The sequence below is a fragment of the Salmo salar genome, chromosome 15 (assembly GCF_965601325.2).
Source record: "Salmo salar chromosome 15, fSalSal1, whole genome shotgun sequence".
Classification (NCBI taxonomy): Eukaryota; Metazoa; Chordata; class Actinopteri; order Salmoniformes; family Salmonidae; genus Salmo; species Salmo salar.
This window is the reverse complement of record NC_138305.1, coordinates 92,902,427-92,928,468: the sequence shown is the minus strand read 5'-3', so window position 1 is coordinate 92,928,468 and position 26,042 is coordinate 92,902,427. Positions and strand designations below refer to the sequence as shown.

At 41.6% G+C, this 26,042-nt stretch overlaps 2 protein-coding genes across 2 annotated transcripts; both read right to left on the bottom strand.

Moving 5' to 3' along the window:
- Positions 1-2,375: 2,375 nt before the first annotated feature.
- Positions 2,376-15,496, bottom strand: LOC106572534 (solute carrier family 26 member 9). Its single transcript, XM_082961505.1, has 18 exons — positions 15,372-15,496; positions 14,986-15,125; positions 13,940-14,050; positions 13,599-13,774; positions 13,002-13,166; positions 12,741-12,897; positions 12,290-12,389; positions 12,025-12,172; positions 8,531-8,644; positions 8,049-8,126; positions 7,652-7,747; positions 7,417-7,523; positions 7,233-7,302; positions 7,042-7,134; positions 6,667-6,798; positions 3,809-4,048; positions 3,101-3,155; positions 2,376-2,578 (listed from the first exon to the last, which is right to left on the bottom strand). The coding sequence occupies exons 1-18, from the start codon at positions 15,494-15,496 to the stop codon at positions 2,376-2,378; spliced, it is 2,310 nt and encodes a 769-aa protein (XP_082817631.1).
- A 4,674-nt stretch (positions 15,497-20,170) lies between these two features.
- On the bottom strand, positions 20,171-22,948 carry LOC106572510 (heme transporter hrg1-B). Its single transcript, XM_014146740.3, has 3 exons — positions 22,553-22,948; positions 22,044-22,211; positions 20,171-20,618 (listed from the first exon to the last, which is right to left on the bottom strand). The coding sequence occupies exons 1-3, from the start codon at positions 22,680-22,682 to the stop codon at positions 20,482-20,484; spliced, it is 435 nt and encodes a 144-aa protein (XP_014002215.1). The 5' UTR covers positions 22,683-22,948; the 3' UTR covers positions 20,171-20,481.
- Between the last annotated feature and the right edge of the window lie 3,094 nt (positions 22,949-26,042).

Here is a 26,042-nt window from a genome sequence, read left to right as displayed (position 1 = left end):
GGCCTGTAGGTAAGCATTTCACTGTTAGTCTACACCTGTTGTTTACCAAGCACGTGACGAATAACATTTGATTTGATTACATTTTAACATTATTGCAACACTTAGACATTCCTGTTTCATGTTTGATACGATACATGTTCATTTATTTCTTACCCTCTGAGTAGGTGTGATGCTTATTGTGAACATGAACGTTCGCAAGACTCATGAGGTAGAAGTTCTGTTTATTTCATTCAATGTATGGTTCCTCTGTTCATATTTCCCAGGTTACGTCGTAGTTCCATGTGTCTGTGCCCTATGTCTCTGTCATTCTGGTTGTGAGTAATAGGAGAGCGCGCCTCAGTGTGCATAGAAATAGGCTACAAGGCTTGAGGGCCACACTTTGGAGTCCTCACGTTGAATAAGAGAAAATTATTGTTACAAGTATTAATGGTGATGAAATATCATAAATAATCATTAAGTCTGATTAAGATGAATATACCAATGTAACAATGTATGTGGAAATTGCCTTTTACATAGTAGAACCAGATTATTGGTTATAATTGCCAATTGGGTTTGTATGGTCCTGGGAGGGGCCAAGTGCTAATTTGTCCATGTTTGAGCTTCGATTTCAAATTAGTTTCTCAAGGGGAGGCTGTACGTCTTTCCCTCTACCTGTGTCCATTCAGATAGGACAGGTAAAGTCTGATACAGTGGCTATTTGTTTTGAGCTATTGTCCATGTATATTTGGTCAATCTACTTGTACATTTTGTATGATATGGCACATTTTTTATTTTTTACTTGACTTGAGAATTGACTTGAAAACTTGTGACTCTACTCGACTTGACTTGCTCTTAGAATGCACGACTTGGACTTGACTCGGGGCTAGACCTTTCTACTTGGCACTTGACTTGAGACTCGAACCTTATGACTTGAGACTTGCTTGTGATTCGAATAATAGTGACTTAGTCCCACCCCTGGTATTTTACATAAATAATAATAGGAAAGATGTGATAATGATGGTTATGTCCTCAAGGAGACCAGTTTTTCAGTCACTACAGATCTTTTACAGTATATCACCCTTATAATCATGATTTCGAGATCATCCAGAACAATATCTACAATACACAATAATTTATAATCAAAGAAATGAAGAAATCAAAGAATTAAAGAAATCAAAGAAAAATGTTCAATTTTATGATCAACCTAAAGTTAACTTCAGCATCTACCCATATCTATTACTCCTTTATCTTCATTCTTCATACATTCAGCAGTACAAATCCCATGTTCAAAACAGTTCCTGTGGAGAGAACAGATGAAACAAATATTATTGTGAATTACTGTGTTGGGTTGATAGGAAAATGTTATCAGATGTGATCCATCTATTTTACAAAGAGTTGCTTCATCAAGATAGATTATACACAACAATGATACATGGTTCATTTTGTCAGTGTACCTGCTCAAGGTCCCTCTCCTCATCTTCCTGAAAATTGAGGACCAGCTCCTTTTTGTCTTGCTCTGTCTGCAACCCCATGCAACCCTATAGAGAGACAGATCAATCATCCATAACTCCACACACATGTAAATTGTCGTTAACACATTTCCTCTAGCAATTTCTTGGTTTTGAACTCAACTGCCGGCCTGCAACATGATCTGAACCAGTGATATAATCCCAGGCAATCTGGCTCTGGGTGTGTAATGGGAGAGAAAAGGGGGGAGAAACAGAAAAACTTGTATTTTTTATGACCTGTGTCGACATTAGGTTTCAACGTGAAGTTCTGAAGTAAATGGTATAGCAGTGGTGACAAGCTCTCTGGCATTTTGTTCTGTTAACCCTCACTGCCCCAGATACGTTCATGGAGGATTGGGACAGGGTTTTCTTGGTTCTCTCATGTTTAGAGGAGAGATGGTGGGGGTAAAGTCTTGATGTAGGCAGAACCAGGGGCTTATGTCCTGTCTGCTCTGCAGGCTGGAGGAGCCTGTGGGGATTCACCCCGGTACGCAGTGACTTTGAAGGGTGTTAGTGCAGCCACGGCAAACGACCCACTGCAGGGGTCAACTGCTGACTCTAGCACTCTCTCGCTCTCCCGAAATGTCTATCTATGTGAATGAAGTTTTATTATTACCTCAGAGGCAGCTAAAATAACAAATAAAACAATATCATTGCCATTTTGTTATGTTTGTTCTGTTTACCCTCATTGCCTCAGATACGTTCATGGAGGATTGGAAAACAGTAATAATATATTACTTAAAATGTTATGTAAACGTCTGTAAACTATTTTAACTGGACCTGTCCCATAGATTAGATATTTATGAATTGTTATGTCCTTATCTTTGACAAAATTGCAGACAAGATGTTGTTAAGATGTAGTTGGTGTACCATTTACTTTCTCGTTGCTCAATGAGGATCTGAGAAGTGATTCAAGGTCATAGTGATTAAGGTGTGGAAGTAGGTGCGACCTGCCTTTTCAGAGCCTCCTGTGTTCCTCGACCTCTGCAGGGCACAGAGGATGGCATCATGGACAGTTAGGAAGAGGTGACATCGGGGGACACTCCCCTCCTCAAACATCCCTCCACCCTCCAGCTCCTCGTACACCTGTGCTGCAAACACACACCAGGAACTAACAAAGTAATACAAGGAGCAAAACTAGGGAGCTCAGGGACCTTGTATGTCAACTATGATACTATTTTATTTTGTATGAACAGACTCTTAGGTTAAGGGACAGAATTTTTCACCCAATGTGATGGAACTCAAAGGACCATAAACATTCCATTGCATCGGGAAGCTCAAGACATTGCATATATGATTCAACAGAGAAACAGGGAACCCTTTATAAATGAATGGTAAATTGAATGCCAACCTGCACTATTCCCTTTGATTGATCACCTCTTTATCTCAATAGGAAAAAGCGAGAAGGAAATGTACAATTCTAGACCTTATTATGGTAATGCTGAGATGGGATTTTTACCGTTAACTGTATTCTCTTTCATCTTCTATGTGTCCTTAGTTTGTAGACAGTGACTTGGCTTTTGCTCCTGCAAATGAGATCCTGTTCCCATGAATACTATTAAAAGACACCTGGCCGTTCGATAGGTAACTGCGTCATGAAAATTAGATCTTACCTTGAACATTGGCCAAGTATAGCTTGATCCCCAACATCTCATAGCTTGAGTACATCTGTATGACAAGTACATAACAGCACACATCAATCCTCAACAAACTCTATGACAGACAGCAGTGCATATCACTGTAAAAGTACAAATGCATCCTGCACTATCAGACTTGTTAAAAAACAAAATAAAATTGGATACAGTGCTTATTGTCTATACACTATATCAGGGATGGGCAACTTTGATGGGGTTGGGGGCCACAAAAAATCTGAACTCATCATGAGGGGCCGCAGTTGCTGGCAGGTCTGCATACAGTGCCTCGTCCAGAGTGTCCGGCGACAGTGCCTCGTCCAGAGTGTCCGGCAACAGTGCCTCGTCCAGAGTGTCCGGCGACAGTGACCCGTCCAGAGCTTCCAGCGACAGTGCCCCGTAGAGAGACGGCCCACAGTCCGGAGCCAGCAGAGATGGCCCACAGTCCGGAGCCGAGAGAGACGGCCCACAGTACGGAACCGAGAGAGACGGCCCACAGTCCGGAGCCGAGAGAGACTACCCACAGTCCGGAACCGAGAGAGTCGCCCTACAGCCCGGAATCGGAGCAGCCAGAGTCGCCCTACAGTCCGGAATCGGAGCAGCCAGAGTCGCCCTACAGTCCGGAATAGGAGCAGCCAGAGTCGCCCTACAGTCCGGAATCGGAGCAGCCAGAGTCGCCTTGGTGAGTACTTTGATTCCCATGAGGTCTATGAAGCAGACCCCTGACAGGTCCAGGATGAGGGTGTGGAAGGGGATGGGCTGAGAGTCCAGGATGACAGGGGATGCACTGGGCTGGTCTGGGTCAGGAGACTGCTCATCCAGCTCATTATCACTACAGTGGAAGTTGACACAGCTGGTGGGTGATGGTGGCGGGTAAGGATTGTCGTTGCCAATGTCAAAGTCGTTCTGAAGCTCTAGCTGTGATAAGGTCTAGACGTGGGGGAAGGAAAGCCACAAAACAGTCAACTTAATCCAAGGGCAAAAATTACACTGGGATAAATCTCTAGCTTTGACATAATTTAATCTCAAATGTACAATATGTTTCACATAACACCTTCAAAACCCAAAAGGCTTGGTCATACGGTCTATTTGTGGTCAGATCAGATGCCTTTGACCTGACCTGCGAAGCAGTGCCATAAAATAAGAGATTTTTGCGCAAATGCGCACTTTCCTGCAGCGCTCTCTCACCGCAGCTACCCCAGCGGTGGCATGCAATTGCAAAAGCATCCACGGGATACAGCTGTTCACTAATATATTATGTTAAACACACAGAAAACACTGGGCACAGACGTAAATTCAACGTCTATTCCACGTTGGTTCAACGTAATTTCATTGAAATTAAATGGGAAAAAACGTTGATTCAACCAGTGTGCTCCCAGAGAGAAGTCTTTACGAAGGTTATATCTATACTGGACAAAAAAATAAATGCAACATGCAACAATTTCAACAATTTTACTGAGTTACAGTTCATAAGGAAATCAGTCAATTGCAACAAATTCATTAGGCCCTAATCTATGGATTCCACATGACTGGGCAGGGCGCACCCACTGGGGGGCCAGGTCCAGCCAATCAGAATTTGCTTTTCCCCACAAAAGGGCTTTAATAGTTTCATCAGCTGTCCGGGTGGCTGGTCTCAGACGATCCCGCAGGTGAAGAAACCTGATGTGGAGGTCTTGGGCTGGTGAGGTTACACATGGTCTGCGGTTGTGAGGCCGGTTGGACATACTCCAAATTCTCTAAAATGATGTTGGAGGCAGCTTATGGTAGAGAAATTAACATTGAATTCTCTGGCAACAGCTCTGGTGGACATTCCTGCAGTCAGCATGCCAATTGCACACTCCCTCAAAACTTGAGACATCTGTGGCATTGTGTTGTGTGACAAAACTGTACATTTCTTGGCAAAGGAGAAATGCTTAATAACCTGTTATGGCTAGGGGGCAGTATTTTCACGGCTGGATAAAAAACGTACCCGATTTAATCTGGTTACTACTCCTGCCCAGTAACTAGAATATGCATATAATTATTGGCTTTGGATAGAAAACACTCCAAAGTTTCTAAAACTGTTTGAATGGTGTCTGTGAGTATAACAGAACTCATATGGCAGGCAAAAACCTGACAAGATTTCATGCAGGAAGTGGCCTGTCTGACAAGGTGTCATTCTTCTTGTCTCTGTTTATTGAAGAGTGAGGATCTTAGCTGTCCCGTGACACTTCCTACGGCTGCCATAGGGTCTCAGAAGGCGGCAAAAAGTTGAATCGTGGCTTTGCAGGCTGAAACAAAGTAGCGCGTTTGGTCAGTGGCTGGTTACAGTACTGTGAGACTCAGGCTCGTGCCCGCGTCGACCGAAAGCTTTGTTTACTTTCCTCTGTTTAGCTAAATGGACATTCCCGGTCGGAATATTATCGCTTTTTTATGAGAAAAATGGCATAAAAATGGATTTTAAACAGCGGTTGACATGCTTCGAAGTACGGTAATGGAATATTTTGATTTTTTTTGTCACGAATTGCGCCATGCGCGCGACCCTTATTTACCCTTTCAGATAGTGTCTTGAACGCACAAACAAAACGCCGCTATTCGGATATAACGATGGATTATTTTGGACCAAACCAACATTTGTTATTGAAGTAGCAGTCCTGGGAGTGCATTCTGACGAAGAACAGGAAAGGTAAGACCATTTTTGTTATAGTAAATGGGATTTTGGTGAAGGCTAAACTTGCCGGGTGTCTAAATAGCTAGCCCTGTGATGCCGGGCTATCTACTCAGAATATTGCAAAATGTGCTTCATCCGAAAAGCTATTTTAAAATCGGACATATCGAGTGCATAGAGGAGTAATGTATCTATAATTCTTAAAATAATTGTTATGCTTTTTGTGAACATTTATCGTGAGTAATTTAGTAAATTGTTAGTAAATTCCCCGGAAGTATGCTTTTTCTGAACGTCACATGCTAATGTAAAAAGCTGGTTTTTGATATAAATATGAACTTGATTGAACAAAAAATGCATGTTTTGTATAACATAATGTCCTAGGTGTGTCATCTGATGAAGATCATCAAAGGTTAGTGCTGCATTTAGCTGTGGTTTGGGTTTATGTGACATTATATGCTAGCTTGAAAAATGGGTGTCTGATTATTTCTGGCTGTGTACTCTGCTGACATAATGTAATGTTTTGCTTTCGTTGTAAAGCCTTTTTGAAATCGGACAGTGTGGTTAGATTAACGAGAGTCTTGTCTTTAAATAGCTGTAAAATAGTCATATGTTTGAGAAATTGAAGTAATAGCATTTCAAAGGTTTTGAAAATCGCGCCACAGGATTCAACTGGCTGTTACGTAGGTGGGACGAATTCGTCCCGCCGGTCCCATAGAGGTTAACAGGGATGTTAAAAAAAAATCAGTACAAAATTGGAGAGAAATAATTTCTGGGATCTTTTATTTCAGCTCATGAAACATGGGACCAAAACTTTACATGTTTAGTTCATGTTTTTGTTCAGTATAGTTATACGTATCTACCCAAAATAAATACACTAAAGCCCTGACCTGTGACCTCTTACCTGAGAACTCATGGTTACCAGAGAGCTGGGCTTCCTCTTCTTGGTTTCCTTGTTTTGCATGTCTAACTCCTTCTGCTGTTTCTTCAGAAACTTCTTCCTAGCCAGGAGAAGTTTACCTGGGTCCAATCCAGTCTACGCACAAACACACACATGTACATTTTACATTTTAGTCATTTAGCAGACGCTCTTATCCAGAGCGACTTACAGTAGTGAATACATACATTTCATACATTTCATTTTGATTTCATGCATTTATTTATTTTTATTTATTAATTATTATTATTATTATTTATTTGTTTTACCAGATGGTAAATGGTTCTAAACATAATTGATGGCAGAGAGAGTGATATGGCCATCCTATAGTCATCAAGGTACCTTTTTGATGACCTTTCGTCGGAATATCTCTGTATTGGCAAAATAGAGAGGGGAGCAGTAGTTCATTATTTTCACCCCTTCTATACATTTCACCTATAGAAATAGAACCATATATTTACAGACATACAACCTTGCTGTGAAAGAAGACATGAACATAAATCCAAAGTTAATGGTGAACACAGTTTCACTACCTTGCTGTAAACCTTGGGATCTTTGTATATATCTGTGTCCATGATCTGAGCCATCTCTGAACCATTTGGACTGTGGGGAACAAAATAAAATACATCTAATATATTTCTTAACAATTAAAAACATGAGCATATCAAATACACCAGTTTGTGACTTTTGTTACATAATCAATGTTGTTTTACTTACAACTGGGTCTGAAAAATAACCACGAGGATGGAGAAGCTGACTCCAATGGCAACTCCATAAGGCAAACTCAGGAAGAAGGTGGCTAAAAATGACACAACCCACACACACTGGACAAGATACAGGATCATTAGAGCAGTAGATTTGATAGTGTTTGAGTATCGACATCAGAGTTCACACTTAATCTGAGGGTTCTAGGCATGTCCTGGTCAGACAATGAGTAATGGATTTGACTCACACAGTCCAGTTTGCTCTTCTTCCAGAGGTAATATGGGTCAGAGAGTTGCAGCAGAGTGTTCTTCAGGTTGATCGCTATCAGGGCTCCCAGCACAGACTACAGGAATAAATGGTGATCAAAACTCAGTACCTTTTAACTTTTCTGTTATTTCTACATCATAAACTTGTATGATGTAAGACGAAACAAATACTTATTTTGATTTTCAACCCTCAGTGTTACTGTACATCAGTGATTCTAAACCAGGAGGTCTAGAACCCCTGAGGGCTCTAAGAGAGCTTTCAGGGGTTCCTCGATTTGAAAGTGCTTCAGTGGGCCCCCGGAAAATAAATGGTTGAGAACCCCTGCTGTACGTCACTGTTTCTATCTCTTTTGAATGCATCGAAACAAAGGTCCTCACCTTTGGTAGTGGTTTGAGGAAATGCCCCAAGGCCAGCATGGTGACCATGACTACCAGCATCACACACAGACTGGAAAACTGTGAAGAAGAAAGAATAGGATGGAGTCTTTATTGAGACAAGATGCCAATACTACATACTAACTGTTGTGTCCTGAACAGAGCTCTGATGTTATTGTTGTTTTGTGTTTTTTGTGTCCCCCAGGAAGAGTAGCTGATGCTTCTGCAAAAAGGGGGATCCTACAAAAAAATATATACAAATTGTCAGTCAATCAACCACAAAGGGAATTAACAAGTTAATTAGTATTAAGTGAATTGTTAAACATAAAAGTAAGAGGTGTGTTCAATGAATTCTGTGTTGTCTTGTGCCATGCAAAGTTTCTACATTGTCCTGCTTCAATGCTCCCTGTGTCTCAATGCTTCCCGTGTCTCAATGCTCCCTGTGTCTCAATGCTCCCTGTGTCTCAATGCTCCCTGTGTCTGACCTGTGATGTTCCCCCAGCAGTGTCTACTGCCAGGGTGACAGACAGAGCACAGCAGATGACATGGATATTGAAGAAAGACCCCACGAAGTTACTGCAGCCCAGAGCCAACATCTCCTGCACAAGAACACACAGTGTTTATAGTACACTATGATGAGTAATGGAGATTATAGTCAGAAAGTTTAGACAGAAGGATTTGATGAGATTACAAACAAAATATTATATGTTAAAGACACACTCCTTTTCATCTCATTTATCACCTGATTTACTTAACCAAAGGCATATCTCAATAGGTGATCCAGGTATCCTCATGGCACAACAGGAAACATTTTTTTTTAAATGAAAAATAAAAATTCACATTTGTAAAAATGTATTTCACCTTTATTTAACCAGGTAGGCCAGTTGAGAACAAGTTCTCATTTACAACTGCGGCCTGGCCAAGATAAAGCAAAGCTGTGTGACAAAAACAACAACACAGAAAATATAAAAAACTATCAGCCTATATCGAATCTCACATTCCTCTCAAAACATTTAGAAAAAGCTGTTGCGCAGCAACTCACTGCCTTCCTGAAGACAAACAATGTATATGAAATGCTTCAGTCTGGTTTTAGACCCCATCATAGCACTGACTGCACGTGTGAAGATGGTAAATGACCTTTTAATGGCGTCAGACTGAGGCTCTGCATCTGTCCTCGTGCTCCTAGACCTTAGTGCTGCATTTGATACCATCGATCACCACATTCTTTTGGAGAGATTGGAAACGCAAATTGGTCTACACGGACAAGTTCTGGCCTGGTTTAGGTCTTATCTGTCGGAAAGATATCAGTTTGTCTCTGTGAATGGTTTGTCCTCTGACAAATCAACTGTAAATTTCGGTGTTCCTCAAGGTTCCGTTTTAGGACCACTATTGTTTTCACTATATATTTTACCTCTTGGGGATGTCATTCAAAAACATAATGTTAACTTTCACTGCTATGCAGATGACCCACAGCTGTACATTTCAATGAAACATGGTGAAGCCCCAAAATTGCCCTCGCTGGAAGCCTGTGTTGCAGACATAAGGAAGTGGATGGCTGCAAACTTTCTACTTTTAAACTCGGACAAAACAGAGATGCTTGTTCTAGGTCCCAAGAAACAAAGAGATCTTCTGTTGAATCTGACAATTCATTTTGATGGTTGTACAGTCGTCTCAAATAAAACTGTGAAGGACCTCGGCGTTACTCTGGACCCTGATCTCTCTTTTGACGAACACATCAAGATTGTTTCAAGGACAGCTTTTTCCATCTGCGTAACATTGCAAAGATCAGAAATGTTCTGTCCAAAATTGATGCAGAAAAATGTATCCATGCTTTTGTTACTTCTATGTTAGACTACTGCAATGCTCTACTTTCCGGCTACCCGGATAAAGCACTAAATAAACTTTAGTTAGTGCTAAATACGGCTGCTAGAATCCTGACTAGAACTAACAAATTTGATCATATTACTCCAGTGCTAGCCTCCCTACACTGGCATCCTGTTAAGGCAAGGGCTGATTTCAAGGTTTTACTGTTAACCTACAAAGCATTACATGGGCTTGCTCCTACCTATCTTTCTGATTTGGTCCTGCCGTACATACCTACACGTACGCTACGGTCACAAGATGCAGGCCTCCTAATTGTCCCTAGAATTTCTAAGCAAACAACTGGAGGCAGGGCTTTTTCCTGTAGAGCTCAATTTTTTATGGAATGGTCTGCCTAACCATGTGAGAGACGCAGACTCGGTCTCAACCTTTAAGTCTTTATTGAAGATTCATCTCTTCAGTAGGTCCTATGATTGAGTGTAGTCTGGCCCAGGAGTGTGAAGGTGAACGGAAAGATGAACGGAACCTAGCCGGTTCCCCTCTCTCCACTGGGATTCTCTGCCTCTAACCCTATTACAGGGGCCGAGTCACTGGCTTACTGGTGCTCTTCCATGCCGTCCCTAGGAGGGGTGCGTCACTTGAGTGGGTTGAGTCACTGAAGTGGTCTTCCTGTCTGGGTTGGCGCCCCCCCCTTGGGTTGTGCCATGACGGAGATCTTTGTGGGCTATACTCGGCCTTGTCTCAGGATGGTAAGTTGGTGGTTGAAGATATCCCTCCAGTGGTGTGGGGGCTGTGCTTTGGCAAAGTGGGTGGGGTTATGTCCTGCCTGTTTGGCCCTGTCCGGGGGTATCATCGGATGGGGCCACAGTGTCTCCTGACCCCTCCTGTCTCAGCCTCCAGTATTTATGCTGCAGTAGTTTATGTGTTGGGGGGCTAGGGTCAGTCTGTTATATCTGTAGTATTTCTCCAGTGTCCTGTGTGAATTTAAGTATGCTCTCTCTAATTCTCTCTTTCTTTCTCTCTCTCTCTCAGGGGACCTGAGCCCTAGGACCATGCCTCAGGACTACGTGGCATGATGACTCCTTGCTGTCCGCAGTCCACCTGGCCGTGCTGCTGCTCCAGTTTCAACTGTTCTGCCTGCGGCTATGGAACCCTGACCTGTTCACCGGACGTGCTACCTGTAGAGAGCGGTAGAGATACTCTCAATGATCGGCTATGAAAAGCCAACTGACATTTACTCCTGAGGTGCTGATCTGTTGCACCCTCAACAACCACTGTGATTATTATTATTTGACCCTGCTGGTCATTTATGAACTTTTGAACATCTTGGCCATGTTCTGTTATAATCTCCACCCAGCACAGCCAGAAGAGGACTGGCCACCCCTCATAGCCTGGTTCCTCTCTAGGTTTCTTCCTAGGTTTTGGCCTTTCTAGGGAGTTTTTCCTAGCCACTGTGCTTCTACACCTGCATTGCTTGCTGTTTTGGGTTTTAGGCTGGGTTTCTGTACAGCACTTTGAGATATCAGCTGATGTAAGAAGGGCTATATAAATACATTTGATTTGATTTGAGAGTTACACATGGGATAAACAAACGTACAGTCAATAACACAATAACACAACTGTCACAACTTCCACCGAAGGTGGCTCCTCTCCCTGTTCGGTCGGTGCTCGGCGGTCATCATCGCCGGCCTACTAGCTGCCACCGATCCCATTTTCCTTTTCGTTTGTGTCTGTCTGTTTTTTCACACCTGTGTTCAGTTTAGTTGATTTCGGGGGGTTTATATACACCCCGCTGCAGGCTAGGCTTTGTGCGGGATTATTTGCTGTGTATTTTCTTGTAAGGGGTGCGTGCCTGCACCACGGGATTTCGTTTCTTTATTCGGTATATGTTTACCGTGTGCATTTGCGCTTTTGTTTGTGGAGTCGAGGTTTCTCCTCCGTGTGTAGTTTATTCCCTGTGGGTGGCAATTACGTTTGTGCGGTTATTTCCCATGTGTTTGTATTGTGCATTCGGGACCGCCTGATTAAACATTGAGTTACACTGGAACTTATCTGCTCTCCTGCTCCTGATTCCTACACACCCCCCTCCTCGAGAGGCGTTGTTACAACAACGAACAGTCAATAACACTTTCCCCTCATGCTTGTCCCCTATTCGTACCTGATTGGGATCCACATCGTAACCATGCTTTGCTGCCAATGTCCTGCCTATAGCCAGGTTGATCACATAGCCCACGATAGCCAGGGAGAAGGCTGAGCTCAGCATCCCTTCCCACTGACTCACTGTTGGGAGGATCGGAGCAGGAAATCTAGGAGGAGAGGTTGAGATTACAGAACCTACTTGTCAATGTGAGGATAGACTGTTAAACAGTCATAATAGCACACAATAACATTAAACTTTTCTGGTAATATTCTGTGTTCTTTACCCTAGGGGAATCTTCCCCACTATGTCAATGTGATACTTATCAGGCAGGTCCAGGGGGCCCGATATGGCTGTGGCCACCACCACATGCGCAAAGGGAGGTTCTGGTTTAACCATTTATATAGTTCTTATAACTCCATAGCATAACCTCACATAGCATAGCATAGCATAACAATGCATAGCATAGAATAGCATATGACGGTATAACATGGCATAGCATAGTATGATGTTATAACATGGCATAGCATAACCTAACATAGCATAGCATAACATAGCAAATCATAGTATAGCATAGGCTGGCATTACATGGCATAGCATAATATAGCATAGGATGTCATAGCATAATATAGTATAGGAGGGCATAACAGCATATCATAGTATAGCCCAGGCTGGCATAACACGGCATAGCATAATATAGCATAGAATAAGAGGAACAAATTAGAGTCCTCTATTACTCACAATGATGATCTCCATGGGGATGGGGAAGGGTAGCTTCTGGTGGTAGCGTGCACCCAGCTCCTTCACTGTTATAATAACCACACTGCTGACCAGAGCAAAGACCAGCGAGGCTATGTTGGTGTTAGGCAGGCCATAAACCATATCTTTAAGAGTCTGCAACAAAAAGGGACATTATTTGAATGGTTAGTGTAAGTAGCACTGTAGTTCTGCATGCAGATATGAAGAGCAAAGGTAATTTTTCAACAAATGAGGCTTACATTGATAGTGGCTAGTGGTCCACTGTAGGAAGGCACTTTGATGCCAACAATGTACTTTAGTACAGAGATCAGGATCTGCAGTCCAGCTGCTGTCATGAACCCTCTGACGAAGGACTCGGACAAGTAGATGGCCACAAAGCCAAACTGCATCAAGCCCAGGCCCATCTGCTCAGACAGATTTTGTGCAACAGTTAATTCATTCACATTTAAGGTACAGTATGAGAGCTTCATACTTGCATTACCTCCCGAGACAATGCCTAGGCTTTAGCGTAGAACGCTGACACAGTTGTGGCACACAGAATCACCGGGGTTCAAACCGCAGGTTGACATTTATTGGGATGACTCATGTACCGGAGGCAGCTCTGCAGAGAGGTCACAAGCTGGCACAGCTACAAAGCCATAAAATCTGATCTAAACCTAGCCCTAGCCTTAACCACACTGCTAACTCTAATGCCTAACCCAACTTTGCAGCTGGCCCATCTAGCCGAAATCAGTCAGTTATGCTTCCAGGGCAGGATTCTTGACAATAAATGTCAACCTGCGTTCTGTCACATATACTGTACAATAGTAAACTAGGCTTCTCTGTGGCTGCAGTACCTGTATGATAGCAGTGAGGCAGGCCAGCGTCCCAGAGATGCCCAGTCGAACCTCGTTCATCCTGTCCTCATCCATCACTGTGGCGTTAATGGTGGCATTGAAGTGGCTGAAATCAGACTCAGGGGCCAACTTCAGGCACTCCATGCCCACCATGATACTAAGCACAGCAAAGGTACCTGGACTCAGAGAACATTCCATTACACTTTAAGAAGATGAATCCTATGTCCTATGCATGAAAAAACAACCTACCGAAAGACACTTCACTTCGTGACTATTCAAGCTTCAGCATGTCTGGGACAATTACATCCTATAACCTATGCTTTTGATTATGGTAAACTTACCTGGGACCATTTGGTGAGCAGTGCCCATGAAGAAGTAAGAGATGAGAGGAAAGAATGAGGAGTAGAGGCCATTGACAGGAGGTAGATTAGCCAGCAGGGCAAAGGCCATGCCTGTAAAGAATAGAAAATCAATTGAACAACCATAGTCAAGGAAAATATTATTTCTGATAATTAACTGTAATATTAATGTTGAGACCTATTAATATTAATGTTATTAAAAATGCAATGATTCACTTTGAAACTGTATTAGAAAATATTTATGTTTAGAGATTTATCTTAAAGAGAGGCTGAACTCAAAAAACAACTTCTCTGGTTGAAAATGGCCTATGTGGCGTCAATATTAGTCAAAAACATTTAGTCTAGTCCCAACATTGACTGTAGTGTAAATAGGATAATTTTTATCATATAGTCATTATCGTCCAAAACTGAGATTTGTTGGTGAGTTCAAGAAAACTGGGAACTCAAAAAAAGAAAAGATTTGGAAAAAGATTTGGAAAAATAATGACGTCAGTAATCTTCAGATTGGAGAAGTCAGAGCTCTAGAATGATAGCAGAGTTTCCGTTTCCACAGCTTACCTGATGGTTGGGTTTTCATTTTAAGCCTGCCCACATGGGACTACTGCCTGGCACAGTCTAATCACTGCTGGCACTGCAAGGCAGTAATCAAATTATCAGGAGCACAGCTGCCCGGCGTGCTGCAGCGCACACTATCCAATTGCTCACCAGAATCAACCTACAACCCGCCCATTCATTTACAGAATGACAAACTAACCATCGACACGCAGCGCCTCAGACTTGTTTAGACAGCAATATATACAAGACATTGTCGCAAATGTTGAAAGAACGAGAGTTGTTTTTAGAAACGGGTTTGGGTTTTTTCCAACTCAAACATCCAACGATAGTCACAACTTGACAAAAGTGATCCACTCAAATGAGTCCAATGAGTACCGGAAAAACAAATGTGGAATTGGTAAGTTCAGTCCCTCTTTAATGTTAAAGGCACAGAACTTGAATGGTAGAACACCAGAGGGAGTAGAATGACAGACCTTGGGGAACCTGAATGGTACCTGCGCTGACCCCACTGATGACATCACAGAGAAGGTTCTCCTTCACCTTGTACTTGGGCAGCCAGCTTAGGATAGGCAGGTGTCTGAACAGCAGGGACTTGAGTCGAGACCCAGAGCACCTAATGATATGCATAACATGCAAGTCTGGTTAGAACAGTCTCCCTATGGCCTCATAACATGGCTCCTCCTCATTTGGTATGGTACTAGCCCAAGAATCACATCACAGATCTCTCGACATGAACATATTGGTATAAAATGTAAATGTCAATAAAAGTACTAAGGTTTTGTTGGATAAACTGTATTGACTCATGAAAGAGATAAACATTTACTGGCTTTCGATTGTTAGCAGAATGTAAATACTGTACCTGAAGCATTTCTTCACTTTCTGTCCTATGGGGAAGGTCCGTTTCTTCATGTCAAACTTCCTATCGAAGTCTGGGAGCGAGTAGGCTGGCCTGTTGATCACATAGGGTGGCCAGTCTTGTTGCATGGCTTCAGCCAATCAGAGGACAGTTAGACAGGTCAAATTATGCTATGATATGATGTCATTAAATCTGCATTGAGGCCTTTGAATAAGAGATTATATTACATTGATACCATTGCATGACAACATTACTCAAAGGCTAGCCTGGTCCCAGATCTGTTTCTGCTCTTGCCAACTCAATTACTGTTATTGTCAAGCCAAACAACATAGCTTTAGAATGACAATTCCACAAGGAGCTGGTAAGAGAGGTAAAACAAACTGGTACTCTGGCTACTCAAAGGACACTCACAGCAAGAACTTGATCCAGGTAGCTTAGTTGTTGGCATCCATAAACCAAGGTCTATAAATATTGTAATATTCCAAGTAATTAGAATACATTGGAGGTAGTGGGTAGAAACATGTAACCTGAAGATGTATCAAATGACTAACACTGAAAATAGTAGTCATTTGCATGTATTGCTGAATTAAGCACAGTTATTTCCTGAGTATAAACCTCTGCTGTTCTGCTGGGTTCCTAATCTAACCTCCAGTGCTATTGTGTCTCAACAAAGCTGGATAACCAATCACACAAACTACATGCATATGGTGTCAAACATTAGCCCTTCTCACCTTACAATGACTATATTAAAACTGAAATAATACTGTACCTGTTCACTGGGAGAATGAGTGGCATCATTGACATTTCAAAATTAAATAAAACAATTTACAGACCATAAAGATTACATTTTTCCGTAATGCAAGTAAATAAATAGAGATAAAGAACACAAATATTTTGATATGTGAATGCTCACATTTCATGAGTCTCAGAGGCCACATAGAGAAACAATCGTGTGCCAGAGTCAGAAATTGTTTTTTTTTCAGAGAGTTTATAAGACAAAAGACCAACAGCAACTGTCTTACTCTTGGACATGAGATGCTTTACATCATGCTAATCATTTTTCCAAACTCTGAAACAACCAAATTTATTTAAACAGAGTAAAGTGACCAACAATTTAAAAACAAAGCTAATATAATGTACTGTACCTTACAGCTGGAAAGAACTATGATGTGACGGTAAACCAGTGTATTGGTTTTATACTGGAGCTTTGTTGACACCTTCTCCATGGGAGGAGCCATACATGGCAAACCATGGCTTACATGTAGCTTAGCTTTAGAGGGAAAGTCATGGGCATCACGTTTGGTAAGAAATAGTTAATTTGTGGAAGTATGATATGAATAGGGAACTGCAATTCACGATCTGTCTGAATAATAAGAAACAGCATAATCACATCAACATTTATTAAAATAAAATGTATATCTGAAATACATTTTGTGAATAAAAAAACTCATACCAAACAAAGAAAACAAATTCCTTATTTGAAATATTCCCCTCCCTCTCACCAAAAGCCTTATTCGCTTTCACTCAAACAAAAACATACACCATTCACACATCTGAATACATTTCAGTGACAATTTCTTTGACTATATATACATTGAGTATTCATTACACATCTATAATCACTTCATGAACATGTTATAACAAGTACCAACTACATTATTAAAGGTAAATTAAATATAAAATATATACAGTACTAGTCAAAAGTTTGGACACACCTACTCATTCAAGGGTTTTTCTTAACGTTTACTATTTTCTACATTGTAGAATAATAGTGAAGACATCCAAACCATGAAATAACACATATGGAATCATGTAGAAACCATAACACAAATGAAAATATATGTTATATTTGAGATTCTTCAAAGCAGCCACCCTCTGCCTTGATGACAGCTTTGCACACTCTTGGCATTCTCTCAACCAGCTTCATTAGGTAGTCACCTGGAATGCATTTCAATTAACAAGAGTGCCTTTTTAAAAGTTCATTTGTGGAATTTATTTTCTTCTTAATGCGTTTGAGCCAATCAGTTGTGTTTTGCCAAGATAGGGGTGGTATACAGAAGATAGCCCTATTTGGTAAAAGACCAAGTCCAAATTATGGCATGAACAGCTCAAATAAGCAATGAAAAATTACAGTCCATCTTTACTTTAAGACATGAAGGTCAGTCAATCCGGAAAATGTCAAGTGCAGTCGCAAAAACCATCAAGACCGCCACAGGAAAGGAAGACCCAGAGTTATCTCTGCTGCAAAGGATAAGTTGATTAGAGTTACCAGCCTCAGAAATTGCAGCCCAAATAAATGCTTCACAGAGTCCAAGTAACAGACATCTCAACATTACTGTTCAAAAGAGACTGTGTGAGTCAGGCCTTCATGGTTGAATTGCTGCAAAGAAACCACTACTAAAGGACACCAATAAGAAGAAGAGACTTGCTTGGGCCAGAAACATGAGCAATGGACATTAGACCGGTGGAAATCTGTCCTTTGGTCTGATGAGTCCAATTTTGAGATTTTCGGTTCCAACTCCCTGTTTTTGTGAGACGCAGAGTAGGTGAACGGATGATCTCCGCATGTGTGGTTCCCACCGTGAAGCATGGAGGTGGAGGTGTGATGGTGTGGGGGTGTTTTTCTGGTGACACTGTCTGTGATTTATTTAGAATTCAAGGCATACTTACCAGCATGACTACCACAGCATTCTGCAGCATTACCCCATCCCATCTGGTTTGCGCTTAGTGGGACTATCATTTGTTTTTCAACAGGACAATGATCCAAAACACACCTCAAGGCTTTGTAAGGGCTATTTGATCAAGGATAGTGGAGTGCTGCATCAGATGACCTGGCCTCCACAATCACCCGACCTCAACCCAATTGAGATGGTGAAGGAAAAGCAGTCGACAAGTGCTAAGCATATGTGGGAACAAGCATTCCAGGTGAAGCTGGTTGAGAGAATGCCAAGAGTGTGCAAAGCTGTCATCAAGGCAAAGGGTGGCTACTTTGAAGAATCTAAAATCTAAAATATATTTTGGTTTGTTTAACACTTTTTTGGTTACTACATGATTCCATATGTGTTATTTCATAGTTTTGATGTCTTCGCTATTATTCTAAAATGTAGAAAATAGTAAATATAAAGAAAACCCCTTGAATGAGTAGGTGTGTCCAAACTTTTGAATGATACTGTATATATATTTTTCATATATTTTCCTTTATTATTATTTCCCCTAACCCTACCATCCCTCCCCTTATTGGAGTAAACAAATGGACAACTGTTAGGCTTGTATTTCCAGCTTATACATACTATATACATTTTACAGACACAGTACAGTTTACAATAGTTATCTTTTGTTTGTTTTTAGTCCCATCATTCACCTCCACTCAACCAGTCCCATCTTTCTCTGAACACCAAGTTTTGACTTCTATTTGCCAACTGTTCTGTGATGTTTCACAAAAGTTCTGAACCTTTCTATTCTCACTGCTATACCAGTGTTAGTGAATACGCCAAAAGGCCAAACCACATTAGGAAAATTATACTGATATATAGCTTTTACCAGCCCCATTTCCCCCATCTGCCAGTGACCTTCTTATTCTCACGGAGGTCAGTGTTGCACCAAGATCCCCACAGGGTTCAATCTTCAGGGTAATCTTCACGGATCAAATCTTTTGTAACTCATTAACAGCCCTTCTCCAAATCACAGTTAAGATGGTCATACCGGTCTATAACACACACAAAGGGTCTATATATGAATTATATGCAGTCAATATGAAGTCATTTCTATTTTCCCATTCATAAAGCATTTATAGTAAGCACTTTATGGTAATTTAATGTACAGTTTGCCACTGATCTAACACCAACATTATAGGTCTGTTGGGCTATGAATCAACATGATTTTCAAAACATAGTTTGGTCCATTGGCATATTCACTAACACTGGTATGGGAGAAGCTCACTTTTGAGAACAGCGTAATGATGACACTACACTGTATTTGTAATGATGCATCTATTAAAGGTAAATAGGAGCTCTTGCATAGAATGACATGAATGTGCTACAGATCTGCTATGAATATATTTCATTAACCTTTAAAAATGCAGTTGGGACCTGTTATAACACGTTCATGAAGTGATTATAGATGTGTAATGAATGCGTTATACATAGTCAAAGTAACTCCGTAGCATACAGGTAAATACATTAGATCTTTAATATGATAAAACAAAGCAACGTGAATATAAGACAACATATGGAGATAGAAACGTAGAGAAAAGGAAGCCCCGTCAGATCATCAGGAGTTCCATACACCAGTGTATTAGTTTGCATCATATCCATCCACAGCCTATATTAAAAGTGATCTTTAAAAACCAGATGGCAGCAGAGTGCAATTGAATCAATAACATAATGTAAAGTGCATCAAACATGTATTGGTGTGTTGTTTCCTAAAAGAGAATAACACATAATCAAAAGAATATGACAATCCATTATCCAGACAGAGATAGCAATGAATGGGCAAATAATCCTGCACCCCCAAGTGGCGAAAGGAGAAACAGTAGAGAAATCACATAAACAGTGACACAGCATTTTTTTCTAGGCGTATTTGGACACTTACTCATTAGATGTGACATTGCATCAATACATTTCAATCTGGAGCTTAAAATACAGTACTTACAAATTGTGGCCTTTTGGACAGCTTCAACCCAAACCCTCAGAGACCTTCCACAGACAAGATGTTACAGTCATGATCAACTAATTAAGCCACTGTAAAAATAGGCTTGAGTAAATCTTTACTTAGAAATCACAAGCCTCTGCTGTCTACCATTACAGATAAGCAGTAGCCTAGTTCCCCTCAAAAGGAGTTTTCCCAAGTGACTATGGCTACTCACTCCAATAAAATGGCTGAGCTGTTACTGTATGTGTAGTAGCGCGGGTTTGAGGACAAATTAAAGCTTGTCCGGAGTGTGTAACTATAATGAATAAAAGTCAGAAGAAGTCTTATCCAGCAACTCCAGCTTCTCAGTGCTCTCCTTTGTCAAAAACTATTTTTCACCAACTCTTCTTCTACCGGTTGGTTCCCAAAACCCTTTTCCCAAAATCTTCTACCAAGTGTATGACGGGTAACATGGAGGGTATAATCAGAAGTCACTGAGGATGCCGATGTCAGCAAACTCCTGGCGGTATCTGTGTGAGTACAGGGCCAAGAGGAATGCCCATTTGAGAGTCAGGAAGCTCCAAACACATGACAGGTACAGGCTCCCCGGGTCAGTCGGAGCTACAGGACAGGAGACAAAACCTGTCAAAACATTTCTTTACACAGGACAAATTCTCCTAACCATACACACATTGAGAATAGAGCACCGGCATGCAAATAATGAATCTAAATGAGGAAGAGAGACTCAAGGCTGTAGTCATTTACAGTACCAGTCAAAAGTTTGTACACACCTACTCATTCAGCTTTGCACTCTTGGCATTCTCTCAACCACCTTAATGAGGTAGTCACCTGGAATGCAATTCAATTAACAGGTGTTAAATTGGTCTTTTGGTCTGATGAGTCCAAATTTGAGATTTTGGGTTCCAACCGCCGTGTCTTTGTGAGACGCAGAGTAGGTGAACAGATCATCTCTGCATGTGTGGTTCCCACCGTGACGCCTGGACGAGGAGGTGTGATGGTGCTTTGCTGGTAATACTGTCTGTGATTTATTTAGAATTCAAGGCACACTTAACTAGCATGGCTACCACAGCATTCTGCAGCAATATGCCATCCCATCTGGTTTGCGCTTAGTGGGACTATCATTTTTGTTTTTCAACAGGACAATGACCCAACACACCTCCAGGCTGTGTAAGGGCTATATGACCAAGAAGGAGAGTGATGGAGTGCTGCATCAGATGAGCTGGCCTCCAATCACCCAACCTCAACCCAATTGAGATGGTTTGGGATGAGTTGGACCATAGTGAAGGAAAAGCAGCCAAGAAGTGCTAACCATATGTGGGAACTCCTTCAAGACTGTTGGAAAAGCATTCCAGGTAAAGCAGGTTGAGAGAATGCCAAGAGTGTGCAAAGCTGTCATCAAGGCAAAGGGTGGCTACTTTGAAGAATCTCAAATATAAAATATATTTTGATTTGTTTAACATTTTTTTGGATACAACATGATTCCATTTGTGTTATTTCAAAGCGTTGATGTCTTCACTATTATTCTACAATGTAGAAAATGGTAAAAGATAAAGAAAAACCTTTGAATGAGTAGATGCCCATACTTTTGACTGGTATTGTATATTCAGGATGCAGGTATTAAATTATAATAATAATAATCATCATTTGGTGGGTGCTTATATTTGTCCTGTTTCACACATGTACAAGTGTGTATTATAGACATGTGAGAATTGGAAATGTGTTTTTTGCATATCCCAACTCCCCTTGATACACCCTCAGAGAGCAGGGTCACAGCCAGGGTCAGACATTATCAGGATGCAGGTAGTAAATGATTAGATTACTATTATAAACAACATATATGAACTGCTCTGCATCAGAACAAATTATCGAACTTCAGTGAGAAAATATTCCAAAAAGTTCATTCACTGGGTAACACTTTACATTAAGGTAAATAATAAATATATAATAAAGCTTTCACATTTAAATTGTGTGACATGATCCAGTTAGGGCTATAAGAGAGTATGAGCCAAATAGAGAAAGACTCACATTGCTTCTGTGTGATGGCGAGGGTGAGGAAGGTAGTGAAGGCCACCACAGCCAGGATGGAGAAGAGACCCCCAACGAAGATGAAGAACTTGAGTCCCTTCAGCCATGTGCGCCAGTAGTCCTGCAAGTACATGACGTGGGTGACAAGAGCCCAGAGCGCCAGCACTCCTGTTGGGGGAAAGAAACGTGGAATACCTCATCGTACTCTCCAGAAAGGCAGGCATACTGTAAGACCTCATCATGACTAAACTAGGACACAGATCTTTGAGCAAATTATTTTACTACAGTAAAGTATTACACAAAAACAACATTTTACAGAAACCGTGAGAAATATCAAACAGGCTCATGCTAATCATCAGTACTGGCTGAGTGATTTATATGCACTGACATAGTGGTGGAGGATATTGACAATACTATTCAACATTGTGGTGAAATTCAATTCTAACTAAGCCGAGGCCTACAAGTCCGTCTTTACATGTTGTTGTGCTGGTGTTATGCCGCTACTGTACCTGACAATCCGCCCATTGCTGCTGTCCATGGCTGTTTGTATGCTATGTTCCAGACCAAAAAAGCTGAAAATCCAACCAGCATACCAAAGGTAGCATATCCTATACTTACGTATGTTCTACTCTTCCCCATTAACACGGATATGACAATAGCTCTAGGTTGAAAAACTTCTGTTGACGGTCAATAAAAAGGCATAACATGTAACATGTTTGCCTGAGAGTTTATAGTTTACAGATCGACCGATGATTTCAACAACCCCAGATGAACCATCGCTGATCGATACAAACGAATTGATTATCGAACGAACACAATACTCCCTACAATTGTATTAAACACCAACAACCGATCAACAACAAAAAAAAGCAGCCTACAGTGTCAACAAAATAACTGTTTATCCCACCCGCCCAAGCATGATCAAGATTGTGTTTTATGTTCAAGAACCAACGCTACAGTTTTTCCGTCTTCAGCCAAGAGGCGAGTCAAATGTATTTTAGCATCCTGCGCTTTCTCAAGCAAGCTGTCTTGTATGCCTGGATATTGGGAAACATCCATCGTGTAATGTTAACGAGTCAAAGTTTATGTCACTGAAGTATCTACAAGCGAAGGAATTAAATGCTTCTTGTATGCCTGGATATTGGGAAACATTCATCATGTAACGTAACGAGACAAAGTTTGTGTCTCTGATATATCTACAAGCGAAGTAAATAAATGGATAAATATAAGAAGTGAACTATCTAGCAAGCAATTTGAAGATCTTTGCGCTGAGGAAAACCCCACATGACAGACCTACAGCGTCGCCTGCAGCCCAGAGATAAACTGTTAATACTAGGCTAGTGACTTGCTATTGAAGCAGTGGGATAATGTATGTAGTTACAGTCATGGGCAGATTGGCCATCTGGCAACTGTGCCAGATGAGCTGGACCATTTTTTAGTTGGAGATTCGATCCAGCAACCGTTCGATTACTGGCCCAACACTCGAACCACTAAGCTACCTGCCGCCTTATTGACAGCTTAGCACACTCTTGGTATTCTCTCATCCAGCTTCACCTGGAATGCATTTCCAACAGTCTTGAAGGACTTCCCACATATGCTGAGCGCTTGTTGGCTGCTTTTCCTTCACTCTGCGGTCCTACTCATTCCAAACCATCTCAATTGGGTTGAGGTCAGGGGATTGTGGAGGCAAGGTCATCTGATGCAGCTCTCCACTCTGCTTGGTCAAATAGACCTTACACAGCCTAAAGGTGTGTTGGGTCATTGTCCTGTTGAAAAACAAGTGATAGTCTCACTAATGGCAAACCAGATGGGATGGCGTATCGCTGCAGAATGCTGTGGTAGCCATGCTGGTTAAGTGTGCCTTGAATTCTAAATTAATTAGTCCCACTAAGCGCTAACCAGATGGGATGGCGTATCGCTGCCGAATGCTGTGGTAGCCATGCTGGTTAAGTGTGCCTTGAATTCTAAATACATTTGTTCCACTAAGCGCAAACCAGATGGGATGGCGTATCACTGCAGAATGTTGTGGTAGCCATGCTGGTTAAGTGTGTCTTCAATTGTAAATAAATCACAGACAGTGTCACCAGCAAAGCACCCCCACACCGTCACACCTCCTCCTCCATGCTTCACGGTGGTAACGACACATGCAGAGATCATCCGGTTGGAACCAAAAATCTCAAATTTGGACTCATCAGACAATAGGACAGAATTCCACCGGTCTAATGTCCATTGCCTGGGTTTCTCGGCACAAACAAGTCTCTTCTTCTTATTGGTGTCCTTTAGTAGTGGTCTCTTTGCAGCAATTCGACCATGAAGGCCTGATTCACACAGTCTCCTTTCTGAGCAGTTGATGTTGAGATGTGTCTGTTACTTGAACTCTGTGAAGCAATTTTTTGGGTTGCATTTCTGAGGCTCATAACTCTAATGAACTTATCCTCTGCAGCAGAGATAACGCTGGGTCTTCCTTTCCTATGGCGATCCTCATGAGAGCCAGTTTCATCACAGAGTTTGATGGTTTTTGTGACTGCACTTGAAATGTTCAGGATTGACTGCCCTTCATGTCTTAAAGTAATGATGGACTGTCATTTCGCTTTGCTTATTTGAGCTGTTCTTGCCAAAATATTGACTTGGTCTTTTACCCCTACCTTGTCACAACACAACTGATTGGCTCAAATGCATTAAGAAGGAAATCAATTCTACAAATTAACTTTTAAGAAGGCACACCTGTTAATTGAAATGCATTCCAGGAAGCTGGTTGAGAGAATGCCAAGAATGTGCAAAGCTTTCATCAAGGCAGAGGGGTGGCTACTTTGAAGAATGTCAAATATAAAATATAATATGATTTGTTTAATCCTTTTTTGGTTACTGCATGATTCCATATGCGTTCTTTCATAGTTTGATGTCTTCGCTATTATTTTACAATGTAGATAGTAAAAATTGTAAAAATAAAGAAAAACCCTTGAATGAGTAGGTGTATGTAGACAGTACCAGTATGTGGACACCTGCTCGTCAAACATCTTAGTACAAAATCATGGGCATTAACATAGAGTTGGTCCCCCATTTACTGCTATAACAGTCTCCGCTCTTCCGGCGAAGGCTTTCCACTAACTAGATGTTGGAACATTGCTGTGGGGACTTGCTTCCATTCAGCCACAAGAGCATTAGTGAGGTTGGGCACTGATCTTGGGAGCGATTAGGCCTGGCTCGCAGTCGGCATTCCAATTAATCCCAAAGGTGTTCGATGGGATTGAGGTCAGTGCTCTGTGCAGGCCAGTCAAGTTCTTCCACACCAGTCTCGACAAATCATTTCTGTATGGACCTCACTTTGTGCACAGGGGCATTGTCATTCTGAAACAGGAAAGGGCCTTCCCCGAACAATGGCCACAAAGGTGGAAGCACAGAATCATCTAGAATGTCATTGTCTGCTGTAGCATAAATATTTCCCTTCATTGGAATTAAGGGGCCGAGCCCGATCCATGAAAAACAGCCCCAGTCCATTATTCCTCATCCACCAAACTTTGCAGTGTGCACTATGCATTGGGGCAGGTAGTGTTCTCCTGGCATCCACCAAACCCAGATTCGTTCATCGGACTGTTAGATGGTGAAGTGTAATTCATCACTCTAGAGAACGCGTTTCCACTGTTCCAGAGTCAAATGGCGGCAAGCTTTACACCACTCCAGGCGACGCATGGCATTGCATATGGTGATCTTAGGCTTGTGTGCAGCTGCTCGGCCATGGAAACCCATTTCAAGAAGCTTCTGACAAACATTTATTGTGCTGACGTTGCTTCCAGAGGCAGTTTGGAACGCGGTTTGGAGCGCGGTAGTGAGTGCTGCAACCGAAGGCAGACGTTATGCGCTTCAGCACTCAGTGGTTCCTTTCTGTGTGCTTGTGTGGCCTACCACTTAGCGGCTGAGCCGTTGTTGCTCATAGACGTTTCCACTTCACAATAACAGCAGCTATAACAGGGCAGAAATTTGACTAACTGACTTGTTGGA